Raw genomic sequence first — 14,131 nt, 5'->3', positions numbered from 1 at the left:
TGGTCAACAGTTTTAAGACTGATACTGCATAGATGGCTACTTGTAAATGTGGCTGAAATTTGATCCGAACTAAGAGATGGAAAACGCTGTTTGTTTAAGGCAATGCAAGGGTTTGACATCTTTGTTATCCTTTGAGAATTCATGGGTTTTTCATCTCCTTTGTAAGAAAGAAATTCTCTGTTCTGGACGTCCAAAAGAAATTCTCTGTTCAGGACGTCCTGAAAAAAAATTGTATTCTCAATTTTCTTCAACTTTAGTCTTCTTTATTATTTAGGTTTTAAGTGGAAGGCTTATATCCATATGCCGCCTACTACAGGGGAATGATGCCTATTTTTGAGCTGACTTTGGTGTCAAATTTTAGATCTGAGACTAGAAACTAAAGTTTAAGCAACAATGTCAATAAATGAGATCAAATTTGACGAAAATTTGAGAGGCGAAGTTTCTTCAATGCGTTAATAAAGATGGGATGTCGTGCATAGAGAAAGACTGCCTTTGGGGGATCAAATATTAAGCATCCTAATACCATTACGATTATTATGGATATAAAGACATATTGAACACTAATCACCAAAAAAACCCTACAAATGCAGGAACCATTTTTAAAGTGATGAAATATGTTAACGTCTCTAACAAGAAACTCCCACTCAACAATCTCAGGCACCAATGAGCTTGAAAACTTCTTGACAATCCTTTTAGTTTGGTTACCAACGCAAATCCCTCACTGTGCAAACCTACAATTTCCTCCTTGGCCTACTCCTCCACATCCACAAAGACCTTCCTCTTTGTTTCATCTTACCTTCCAACTTCCTCAAAAAGGCCACCACCTCGCTCCCTCGCGCACATGATGATACATCTCCTGCGTCGACTACATAAGGTGAGTCCTTGACCTCAACCCGGTTGCACCCGGGTTCTTTTTGCACTCCCGTACGCCTCATTTCTGACCTAAGACCATGAGCATTCTCCCACTCTCCGATCAATGAGTAAGCAATTGATAATTGAAGTCCAAGAAACAACATTCCTACAGCCCATCGAATCAAAAACCCGCTGAGCATTATCGATATCGTTGCACTTCCCGTACATATCAACCAGCGAAGAGAAAACAACAAGGTTAGATCGAAAACACAAAAGTTCAACAGGCCCATGAACTCCTTTCCCAGTTCTGAGATTAGCAAGGATCGAACACTCATTAATCACAGTCGCGAAAGTGAACTCGTTGGGCAGAACCGTACACTCGGGCATCTTCCAAAAGAGCCAGAGAGCCATTCCGGGCTGACCCGTGTCGACGTAACCGGAGCGAGGTCCAGGACACAACGTTTGGTTCAGGCATTTCATCCAACGGCCGGCTTGCAAAGCCAATTCTTCGGAGCCTGACATAACAGTTGATGATATGGTTGGTGGTGAAACCGTCAAAGTGTCATATAAATAACCGGATTTTATGGTGGCGGAATGCTGTGAGTCTGCGGAGCCGGAACCTTTACAGTGCCGGAGCTGTTGAATGAGATGAAAGTTTGACGGTTTATTTTGGCGGGAAAGGTTTTAGGCGGTGAAACGTCGACGTTTCGTACAATTATAATTTCTAGAATAATTTCCTCCCTTATACTTTATAGTAAAGAATTGAATTTTGGACCTCAAAATACTATGTTTTAGTTTGGTAACAGTAATAATGTGTATCTATTTTACTATATCATTATTTCTTTGAAACTGATAAACTATACAAAATAAAAAAGTAATGCTACATAGATTAATATTTTGACCACATTTGCAAGCCATGTAATGTGTCATCAATAGGTAATAAGCACGTTAATCAGTACTTAAGTAATAATCTAATCATCAACAATCACGTTATATGATTTACAAAATATAATTTAAATAGATGGTATCCATGACATTATTTACATGAAAAAAAAGAAGGTATAATAACTCAATTGTAAATGAGGAGAAATCTGCATGAAATGGGTTCGCTAAGGTGATGGTGTTTTGATGAAAAGCGGTTAATTAAACAATTAAATTCTATTACTTAAGAGTCAACTATCTACTTTGATTGTGCCTTGATTAGTATAAATTAGTTAGTTATATTAAACAATTAAATTCTAAATCATAAGTTAAACATTGAAATACAATCTGTTGTAATTACTCTTTGACTTTGAGTGAATCAATGAAAAGCAAACCAAATGGTGGTGACATTGAAAGCAATTAAAACTTTAGCTTGCCTTGGGCTAATGGAAAATTCTGCAGTGCACATATGGACCGGTGCACAATGCTTTCTAGCTCTTAAAAATTAGTGCATCAATCTGGGCCGGTCTTGAGAATGCGACAAAGGCCGAAGGGTTTAGTTGTTTAGGGTTTGGTGTATGGCAATTTGAAGAGTGCGACAAAAGAAGTAACAATTTTTTTTCAAGTCAATAAGAATAGGTTTGAGTCACTTGACATTCCACCTATCACGTTCAAATCATGTTTGTTGTTTTTTTTATTCAATTAATTATATAAAATAATTCAATTTTACAAATGTTAAGCTCAACCGCTTAATCCAATGAGATATTATATTTAGATAAAGACTTAAGGTCTATAAATTTCTTATTTGAACATTTACAAGATTTCTAACATTAATTTATATGTACATAAAATAAAATAAAATAGATTGAGGGCCCACAGAAAGGGCTAGGCGGCGGCCTACTCCAGCTACCCTGAGCTGGCCCTAGCATCAATACACACGAGTATGCACACGCACGCGTGCACAATGCTTTTTACCACTTGAAAAATTGGCTTGATATTTAGTCGGTTGAGAACTTGATATTGCTTGAGCAAACAAGAAGATTAATAAAATACTAGCATATGGCACACACAAAGTGTGTGTGAATTTTTTTTTATTTTTGTTTTTGAAATAGAAGGAGAGTGGAAGAGAGTGATAGAGAATGTGAGAGTGGGAAGTTTATTTATTTATTTTATTAGAGATATGTTAGGATTACATGTAGGTGAGGCTTTGAAAAAAAAAACAGCAAAATTTGGTTGTGTGAAATTACATTTATGCCTATATTTCTTATTCATGTTCTGTTTTAATTAGAGGGGTTAAACTTGTAATTTCATAAAGTTTGATTGACAATGAGTGTTTTATTAATTAGTAAAGATAAATTGAGATTGATGGTGCCGAAGTTTTCTATGTTTTCAGAAAGAAACAATCAAAGATATCATGCACCACCATCTCCCAATCTCAATGACCATATATTACCATTCACTCTACTACTTGCTTTGGAATATCTCTGTCTACCTTCTGCTTATTCCTCATCACCTTCCTCAGATTATTCTAAGAAATAGTTTCAAACCTAGAATGTATGGGTAAAACTCAACACCCTATGATATTTAGCGCCATATATCACACTCGCTACAAATATATTCAATTTTATATCCGTGTTAGTCAAACCTGAATCCTCCTTCCCTAATTAAATGTAGACAATTATCATACATAAAACTATAAAAGGCTAATTGGTAGTCTTTTTCAAAGAAATTATATCGTCAGTTTTAACTTTAGAACAAAACTAGTGCTTAATACACGCGCATTGCTGCGGGTTTTAAGTTAAGATGTTAAAAATGAAAAAATTTTGGTTACAAAATAGGAACAACGATAGCAACAATGAATTTGGAAAAGCGTTAACTGGAAAAGGTTAAATTGAGATAATATAAAGATACAAATTATAGTTATCCATTATATTGTAGCAGTTATATGTATTTCTGAACCAGGAGGATTACATTCAGTTACAAAAAATAGAAATTCCTAGTATAAAGATACAAAAAACATTATAATAACTGAATTTCTTCTAATAACCCCATCTAATATAGTGTGTTCCAGCTTTTGCATACAAAAAATGAGGAGATGCTGTTGTATGGGGATGCAAAAAATATTGTTGAGTTTTGGGCCAAAAAAGATATGTACAGGTTTTTAAACATGTTAAACATGATTTAATATAGATAAACAAAACACGGTAAACATTCTTGATCAGAGTAGTGAAAGGTGTCTTTAATCCTTGTTGTCATGGATAAAACAACCTGAACAAAGAGGAATAGAATAGAACATATTTAGATAGGATTTAGTATCACATTTAAATGGTAATGGAGGAAAAGATAAAACAACTTGAAAGCATACTAACCTAATCATTGTTTCCAGTGCTGCTGTGTGGCTTTGCTTGAGTTGGAGGTGATTTTTTTTTTTTAATAACTTTATCGGAACCTCATCACATTCTCTTGGATCAACTTCTGAAATTTCTTCAGATTCACTGAGTTGAATGATTATGCAACATTAATATAGTTTTTCACAGAAAAAAGAAAAGATGATTTTTTTTCTAATAATTATTGAAAATGTTTGATATGTAAATTTTAAGAAAGTTGAAGAGAACACATGGAATTTTTTTAAAACATGATGTAAAAATATAATCATAGTTGAGAATAGTATGAAATTAGATATCAAACCTTTGTTCACCAGGAATGAAAAGCGCTCTTCTCACAAATTCTCTTTTTCGTTTATAAGATTGATCACTTGGTTCAGGTGTTGAGAACGATTCAAAAACAAAAGAAAAGGATTGGCAAGAGCAGGAGAAGCAACAAAGACAATGAAGAAAGCAAACAACTGCCAAAAGCAGGAGAAGCAAAGAAAAACAACAAAGAAAAATTCAAAAGAAAACTGAAGAAAGAAGAACAAAGGTAGAGATACTACCTTATGGCAATGACTGACACGTGGGCGGGTATGAATTTTTATTGTTTTTTGTGCCACAAATCATGTGGCCCAGTTTTAATCACATTTTTTTATTTTTTTCCCTTCTCATCAGATATACATGGGTTTAAAAAGTTAAGAAGGTATAAAAATTGTCACATCCCGACCCAGGTGGGATCACTTCTCGGGCCCGCTCCACCACCGTAGCACGATATTGTCCGCTTTGGGCTTACCATTCCCTCACGGTTTTGTTTTTGGGAACTCACGAGCAACTTCCCAGTGGGTCACCCATCATGGGATTGCTCTAGCCCCCTTCTCGCTTAACTTCGGAGTTCCTATGGAACCCGAAGCCAGTGAGCTCCCAAAAGGCATCGCGCTAGGTAGGGATGAGAATATACATTTAAGGATTACTCCTCTGGGCGATGTGGGATGTTACAATCCACCCCCCTTAAGGGCCTGACGTCCTCGTCGGCACACCACGACCAGGGTTAGGCTCTGATACCAAATTGTCACATCCCGACCCGGGTGGGATCACTTCTCGGGCCCGCTCCACCACCGTAGCACGATATTGTCCGCTTTGGGCTTACCATTCCAAATTTGTCACATCCCGGCCTGAGGCGGATCACTTCCCGGGCCCGCTCCACCACCGTAGCACGATATTGTCCGCTTTGGGCTTACCATTCCCTCACGGTTTTGTTTTTGGGAACTCACGAGCAACTTCCCAGTGGGTCACCCATCTTGGGATTGCTCTAGCTCTCTTCTCGCTTAACTTCGGAGTTCCTACAGAACTCGAAGCCAGTGAGCTCCCAAAAGGCCTCGTGCTAAGTAAGGATGAGAATATACATATAAGGATTACTCCCCTAGGCGATGTGGGATGTCACAATCCACCCCCCTTAGGGGTCCGACGTCCTCGTCGGCACATTTCCGGCCAGGGATAGGCTCTGATACCAATTTGTCACATCCCGGCCCGAGGCGGATCACTTCCCGGGCCCGCTCCACCACCGTAGCACGATATTGTCCGCTTTGGGCTTACCATTCCCTCACGGTTTTGTTTTTGGGAACTCACGAGCAACTTCCCAGTGGGTCACCCATCTTGGGATTGCTCTAGCTCTCTTCTCGCTTAACTTCGGAGTTCCTACGGAACTCGAAGCCAGTGAGCTCCCAAAAGGCCTCGTGCTAGGTAAGGATGAGAATATACATATAAGGATTACTCCCCTGGGCGATGTGGGATGTCACAAAAATTTTATTGTTTGTTATCACAGAAATTTTTTTAAAAAATGTACAATGATAAATTATACATATACTAAAACTCAGTTAGGTAGCACAATAAGGAACAAAGAAAAAGTCTCTTATTATAAATCACCTGCTTTGCTTATGTTTGAGCAACTCTGGGAATCGATGGTTTTCATATCCTGCAAATTCGGACTCTTAACTTCGCTAGCTTTATATACGACTATAATTTATCGATAGGAGTTGGAGCTTTATTTTTCATTTACCCTGGTCAAACAAAGCATAATTTTTTAATTTCTCTTTCGTTCTTTATTTATTATTTCCTATTTTCTCTACTCTAATTTAAACATCAAATTCATCCAAAAACAGAATTTTTTAATAATTATTTCCTATTTTCTATGCTCTAAATTAAACACCAAATTTACCCAAGAACATAAAATAAGCAAAAATAAGTGGGAAAAAAAAAAGAAAAAAAAGAAAAGAAGAACGACATACCTGAAGTAGAACCAGCGCGAAAATGGCAACACAACACCTAGGAAAAACGAACAACACCATTTCCTAAAAATACAAAACAGAACCAAATCATGCACCCATAATAACAATGACGGCACACAAACGAAAAAAAAGACGAAGCACTGTTTGCTAAAACGCGAAGGAAAGAAGCAGAAAAAGCAAATGAAAAATTGAGGAAAGAAAGAGATAAAAATGAAAGATAAAGGGAGAAGCCCTCTCAGCAGAAAATCCCCCGATGATCAACACGTGGAAGACAAAAAGCAGAGCAAAACCAAAAAATAAAATAACCAAAGGCAAGGTGGAAGACAGCGGGGCTTCTCACAATTTTTAATATTTGATTTCCATGCATTCAAAATTTTTTATAATTTTTTATTGTGTTATGTGCCACAAACCTGGATTAACTCAATTTTTTTTAAATATTTTTTGTCAGTTTTTTTATTATTATTTTATCTTTCTTTGTGCCCACACTCTGCAGGAGACTCTGCATTCAAATGTTTTTATAATATTTTATTGTGTTCTGTGCCACAAACCGTGTTCCGTGCCACCTACTGCAGGAGACTCGGCGTGGAAGGCAAAAAGCCAAGCAAAATAAAAAAAATAAAATAATCAAAAGGCAAAGCAATGGGGACAGGTGGGTTTCTCACAATTTTTAATAATTATTTTGTCCATGCATTCAATGTTTTTATAATTTTTTATTGTGTTGTGCGTCACAAACCATGTGACCTGATTTAAGTCATATTTTTAAAATAATTTTTTGTCAGTTTTTTAATTAATTATTTTATCTTTCTTTGTGCCACAACTCAACGATCATAGACACGCAACCTGGGAGGACAAAGGATGATCAACACGTGGCAATCATGGGCAATACATGTATTTTATTGTGTGAAACAAGCATCAAAACGACAATGGACTGAAAAAATCAGGGGCATTTCCGTCATTTTACTATTGCTAAACAGTGCTAAAACTCAACTATATATAATATATGTATATATTGTTAATGTTTACAGAATATATTATTGCATGACAGGGTGTGCCGCTGATTCGGTCATAGAGGGAATGATGAGATCAAGTGTATATATATACAAATGAAACTTGTGACAAGTGTCGACATGGAGTGAAACAATTTTATGGGGGTAGAGTTTCCTCCAAAAGACATCAAGATTGGTGTTTGTGGGGGTCTAGTTCTAGTTCATAGTTCATTCATTGTGTTTTTGGACTTCATCTTGGGCACTACATTCAGAGACTGAAAATCTCTAAACTGAAATCCAATCCCTAATTATGGTTTTGTGTCTAAATATTTTCTTTACATTCAACAAATATTTAACCAACCGCGTCGGTTACTCTTCGTAGTTAATATAAGGGGAGTGTTTTCTGATTTTTGCACTCCCTTTCAGCTCATGCACTTCTCTTATAAATTTATCTGTTGATTATTATTTATTAATTTTTTTTTTATCATTTAATCCAATCACTAAACAAAACAGCAAAAGTGCGCAGAAAGTAAAGAGTGCGAAAATTCCACACTTAATATAAGTGAGTGGTGTTGAGGTATGGTGACTGGAGGATGGCAAGGGTGGTGATGTAGCACGAGCATATAAGGATTACAAATGTAAATCTTGAAGAACAAAATTTTTTGGAATCCACCAGAGATTGAGAGAAAACCCAAAAAAGTTATTTGATTAATTCTAAATTGTTTTAATGATTACACTGAAATAGCCAAAGACTTTAAATAAACTGATGACAACTTCTTAAACAACTCAGTAGTTAAAACAACATTAATTCGATATTAATTAGACGACAACTCAAAGGTGTGATTTCTATTATGAAAATTAAACGTTGTTTTGGAGGCTGACTTGGTTGGCTAAAATCAATGTTTTAAAAGACTCGCCTTGGGGCGCACCTAGGCGGCCTCGAAGGTTGGTTGGGTGGCTTGCCGCCTCTGTTTTCTAGGAGTCGGCATAAGGCGTTGCCGGTGGCAAAGGCGCACCTCAGGTCGTCCAGGAGTCCATGCGTCTTTTTTTCCTTCCATTTTTTGCTTTAAAAAAAAAAAAAAAAAAAAAAAAAACGCCCCAAAACCATGCCCAGCAAAGAAGATGAGTTGCAGAGCCGAAGAAGATGAAGAAGATAGACAGTCTCCTGGCTTTTGGTTTTAAAATAATTGCTTTCTCTTTAAATTTTAAATAGACCCACTTTGCTATTACCCCACTATCTTTTTTTTTATTCACTTCTATTTTTATATTATTTTTTAGATGGATAGATAAGCATCCTTTGTTTCTTTTTTGTTTTTATTATTTATAGATAAGCATTTTTTTATGGATATCCTCATAACATCCCAACAGAACGAAAAAAAAGTAAACATGTTTTATTTCTATTGTTTTTTATCGTTGTATATTCTTTACTTAAAAGAAACATCACATTATCTTATTCCTCTTTTTTAAGACTACATATTTCATCCTAATATTACTCAAAACTCTCATATACATATTAATAGCACTTAAGACTAGGTGTCTGATTCCATTTGTTTGATTGTTAGATTAATTTGATTGATTGGTTAAACTTGTTGACTTGTGCACTTTTGAATGATATAAATATTTTTACAAAGTTTTATATTTTATATGTATATTATATAATAAATGTATATATACATATATTAAAAAATTTAGATTTCATGAGGCTTCGCCTCATGCTCTTAGGCTTTTCCCTAGACGGAGCTATCCATGAAACATTTCGTCCACGCCTTCGCCTTTTAAGACATTAGCTAAAATCCATCATATGAGATGAAGCCAAATTTACAAATTTCCACTGTATCCTTTTGACTTCATTTCCTCTTCAATCCATCTGACCATTTGTTTTGCAGTAGGTAACAATGACATGATGAGAACACTGGATCTGGTCTGCAAAAATGAAGGCATCTGAATAGCACTTGAGAATGGCCCCTACTACCACCACCCAATAAGTCTGCACAACAGACAATTTGCATGGACTACCACCACACCACACTGTTGGAACTCAGATTCTGCATCACATGTTCATACCAAAAAAAATATATGAATGAACGATGTGGTCACGTGATATTATCATTTCATGCATTATAATTAATATGATTAATATTTTACGGAGTTATAATATGGTGGAATAAATGGATGCATTGTTATAAGTTGACACGTGTTATCAAAGAGTAAAATCAAGAGCATCAATTAGCAGTGTAACAAGCCCACCGAAAAATTTACCATAGGCAATATTCGCCAATAATTTGATTGTTCCTTAGTCCAAGGGGGATACATGTATGACTTGTTTTAGAAAGTGCATAAATCTAGGCCCCCACAAGCTGACACACCCAATGTTTGATGTAACAACAACAATAGCAATATTAAATTACAAGATCTAACAAAGTGCCTAACCTCGATGCTTCTCTCCCCCTATAAATATAGGCTTCTACAAGACTTGAGCTAAAGATGAAATCAAAACTGAGATTTCCCAACTTGCAAACGCCTCTGAGAACTGGGGCTTTTTCCAGGTAAAACTTTTTCTTTTTACTTGTGTGAATAACATGGTAAAGTAGACTTTGGGTTTAGCCAAGTTGGTTATAGAAGTGTGCATTCTTCTTTGCACCTAAGTTTGAACCTCCCAAACTCCCTTTCCGTGATTTAGATGGAGTAGTGTAGAAATATCACTTGTATAAAAAAAAACATGGCAAGCCATAGAAGCTAATGATTGGTCCGATCGAGGTGACTATTATATGGCAGGTGGTTAATCATGGGATTGATCTGAGTATACTTGAGAGCATAGAGAAGGTGGCCAAGGAATTTTTCATGCTGCCTTTGGAAGAGAAGAAGAAGTATGCACTGGCTCCCGGGACTATTCAGGGATATGGCCAGGCTTTTGTGTTATCAGAAGACCAGAAATTAGACTGGTGCAACATGTTTGCTCTTGGGGTTGTACCAAACTTTATAAGAAGCCCCATGTTATGGCCAACAAACCCAGAAAATTTTAGGTAAAGTTTCTTCTATGCTTCAAAATATGTAGTTTTTTATTGGCATACTGTTTCCATGCAAGTGACATTTTGATATATGTAAAAATAACTCATTGGGGTGAGTACCTCAACACAAAAAATTTATGTTCACGTGTCAAACGTTCCAATTTCTTCGGAAAAGCCAAATAATTTCTTTTTATTATTATTAAAGTCTAAAGTCTAAACCTTTTCCTTATTTTTTTTTCCCTCACTCAAGTGAAAGTGTAGAGGTCTATTCAACGGAAGTGAGGAAACTGTGCCAGAATCTGCTGAAATACATAGCCATGAGCCTTGGCTTGAATGGTGATGTGTTTGAAAAGATGTTTGGGGAGGCTGTGCAAGCCCTAAGGATGAACTACTACCCTCCATGTCCAAGACCTGACCTAGTTTTGGGACTAAGTCCACACTCAGATGGAAGTGCCCTCACAGTTTTGCAGCAAGGGAAGGGCAACTCGGTGGGACTTCAAATCCTCAAAGATGACAGATGGGTCCCTGTTAAGCCCATTCCCAATGCACTTGTCATCAACATTGGAGACACCATCGAAGTGAGTAAAAATATTGGTAGCATAAGAAAATCTTTCCTAATATAGGGACGTGCAGAAAGCTCTCTTTTGAGATTGAGGGTGGGTGATTGCAACTTCTGATGAGCTAATCTCGCATAATTCTTGATATTGATTATTAAAAGTGGTATTTAGTGTGTGATTATTTTACTAACATAAAAATGAAATGCAGGTTCTTACAAATGGGAAATACAAGAGTGTGGAGCATAGAGCAGTGGCTCACAAGGAGAAGGACAGGCTTTCAATTGTGACATTTTATGCTCCTAGCTATGAGATAGAGGTTGGCCCAATGGCAGAATTGGTGGATGAAAACAACCCATGCAATTATAGAAGATACAATCATGGAGGGTACAGTAAACACTATGTAACAAACAAGTTGCAAGGCAAGAAAACCTTGGAGTTTGCCAAGATTCAAACCAAATCTCAAACTACTTAACAAGACCCCATTTAGTTCCCAAACCATCATTAGATTCTGTGCACACTACTATTCCATTGTAGCACGTATGGGTTTCAGACCAAACTAGGTCATCAAGCAATTTATTCTCTGGACAGGACGTTCGTTCGTTACTAAACGGTAGATTGTCGAAATAGTATACTGTAATGTAATTGATAATATATTAATAATATAATGTACCGACATGTTATCAAATGTACAACATGAATTGTCATATGCATGCCAAGGGGGTGGTAAATTATTGGGTTGCACTGTTCATACGTAACTCATTTTGTACAATCTCTCCAATCAATGGAATCCTGTGGAGTTTGTGGGTTTGGTAGCTTTTTCTTATCAAATTGTGTTTGTATATTTAGTGCCGATGCAAATTTCCGCCGTCTCCAGTCTTGACGAAAATGCACCTGTAAAACAATTAACACATTTGATTAAGGACCTAAGCCTCACGCGCCCACGAGGTGGGAGGGGGGGTTAGGCCAATAGATCTCCGATGCCTAAGTCAATTTCTCTGAGAGAGTAAAGTATTTAGGACTTTTTAGGGGTAGCAAAAAGCTCTTGAAATTTGCTAGAATATGGAGTATATATAGGGGAGAGGGCCGGCCATAGTGCTAGGGTTTTACACTACACATGGCGGCATCGTATTGGCCAGTGTTTATGAAGAAATATTCTCAAGATATTAAATAGGAAATAATATGTTGAGATAATTGAGTAATTATCCCTAATTGATTTAAATTGGGATTACTTACTTGATTGGAGTCATTCGTCAATTGGGAATGTATTAAAGATAGGATTTGGGTAATTAATCCTTATCTTTAATGCTTTGACTTTTCCTTGTCAAGGGCAGTCGTATTTAGCTGATGGGACCTTCAAGGGTGTGAACTGCGCGTGGGAGTATTTGAGAAGTCTGCCCATTTATCGAGGGCAATCTTGTCTTTTTTGAGCAAAAGTCCACGTGTCGCCTCTAGAATTTTTGGGATTATTTTTGGTTTCCACAAATGGCCCCATACCTACTGGGCTGCACATAGGAAAAGGGCAATAGGTGTAGAAATCCTAAGCTGCATGGGCTTGTAGAGTAGTTTCCCAATTTGAACTTGATCTCCCTTCTTGATTTGGAGATAGACTTTTTCTAGGAAAAAGAAATCCATTTGGCCTCAATACCTATTTACTTCTGCCTTAAGCAGGGGATTAAATAATTTTGGAGAACAATCATCATTCCAACAGGGAAGAGAGAAGCCAGAGGAATTTTTCTTCCCTCTCCCCTAACTTTCTTCTTCTCTTGCCCTTGCAAGGAGTCATCTCTCGTTGTTGTTTTTCTTCTCTGTGCCGCACCAAGGTAAGAAAAATTTGAATTTTCTTCTTCTTGAATATTTTGGGAGTCTTGGGATTTGAAAAATTGGCTCGGCGAGGGCTAATGAGGCATGACTGACGTGGCAGGGATGCCACGGGGCTGTTGTGTATAGTGGGTAGTGTGGGCTGTTGGTGGTGCGGCGCAGGGAGTGGCTGGCGTGGAGTAGGAGCTCAGCTCAGCATGGGCTAAGGGCGCAGGGGCGTAGAGCTGGGCTTGAGCTTGCTAGAGCTTAGAGGAGAGGGAGAGAGTCGCGAGACATTCGCCCCTCTCGCTGGTGGATTGGGCCAAGAGGCTATTGGGCCGGCTGTGGTGCACTGGACGTGAGAAAGAGAAAGGGCCGAGTTTGGGCCGTGGGGCCTGGTGTTGGGGCACTGGGCTCTGTGGTCGTTTTATTTTATTTTTTTGTTTCTTCTTCTCGCAAGTCGCCTTCTAAATATTTTTCTTCGTACTTTTTGCAGATATTTTAAGATGTTTTTCTCCGATCGCAAAAGTGACGAATATCCTTCACCTTTGTACCGTCAAAGTGGTTTTTCTGGTAAGGTGAGCTACTACAAGGCCACACATGTCAAGATCAATTCTGATGACCTGTTTTGGGATTTTCTTGAGACATACAAGCATGCCATTTCGTCAGGGGTTCGCGTCACATGAACAGTGCGGTGAGGGTGCCACTGCTAGGAAGAGGGTTATCAAATTCCATTTGTATTACTTCGTGTTGGGATTTACTTTTCCTATGCCGCGTCTTTTCCAAGAGGTGATCTGCTCCACGAAATGTGCACCTGTTTAGTGCTCCCTGAATGCAGTTCGTGTGATGGTGGGGTTCTCGAACTTAAGCAGGTTCTTTGATTTTAGCTTGACCATAAATGAGTTCTGGTACTTCTTCAAAATTAGCCACAAGGAAGGTGTGGGGCAGCTGAGGTCTTGCCATAGACTGCTTGATGCTTCCTGCAAAGGTGATCATGAGTGGGCGAAAGACACCTTGAAGGTTAGGGGAGAGTTGGAGTCTGACTCATTTCCTGAGCTGCGTGTTCCGACTGCCTTTATCAGTGGTAAGTGAACTGCTTCGTTCTTGGTCTGCTTGAATTTTTGTTGAGCTACTCCATAACTTCAGTTTACTGATCGTTTTGACTTGCTTGCTGTAATTGCTATTTGATGGAGGTAGAATCCTTTTTTTGCACTTCAGCTGCTATTGCTGGGGCGAAAGACTTATTCTTTGACTCTTTGAGAACTTGTACAGTACATCTCCAGGACATGGCCTGGTCACCTTTGATCTCTCCGACTGCTCATCCTGGGATGTGAAATAGGATCTTCTGATACTCGA

General features: G+C 37.9%; 1 protein-coding gene and 1 pseudogene across 1 annotated transcript; one reads left to right on the top strand and one right to left on the bottom strand.

The window, feature by feature from the left end:
- Positions 1 to 942: 942 nt before the first annotated feature.
- Positions 943 to 1,497, bottom strand: LOC137732671 (pentatricopeptide repeat-containing protein At4g15720-like; annotated as a pseudogene).
- Positions 1,498 to 10,152: 8,655 nt separating this feature from the next.
- LOC137732670 (protein LATERAL BRANCHING OXIDOREDUCTASE 1-like) lies at positions 10,153 to 11,684 on the top strand. Its single transcript, XM_068471968.1, has 3 exons — positions 10,153 to 10,436; positions 10,672 to 10,999; positions 11,187 to 11,684. Exons 1-3 carry the CDS (start codon positions 10,153 to 10,155, stop codon positions 11,448 to 11,450), a joined length of 876 nt encoding a protein of 291 aa, XP_068328069.1. The 3' UTR covers positions 11,451 to 11,684.
- Positions 11,685 to 14,131: the final 2,447 nt, after the last annotated feature.

This window comes from Pyrus communis, chromosome 4, assembly GCF_963583255.1.
Source record: "Pyrus communis chromosome 4, drPyrComm1.1, whole genome shotgun sequence".
Classification (NCBI taxonomy): domain Eukaryota; kingdom Viridiplantae; phylum Streptophyta; class Magnoliopsida; order Rosales; family Rosaceae; genus Pyrus; species Pyrus communis.
This window is presented reverse-complemented; position numbering and strand designations above follow the sequence as displayed.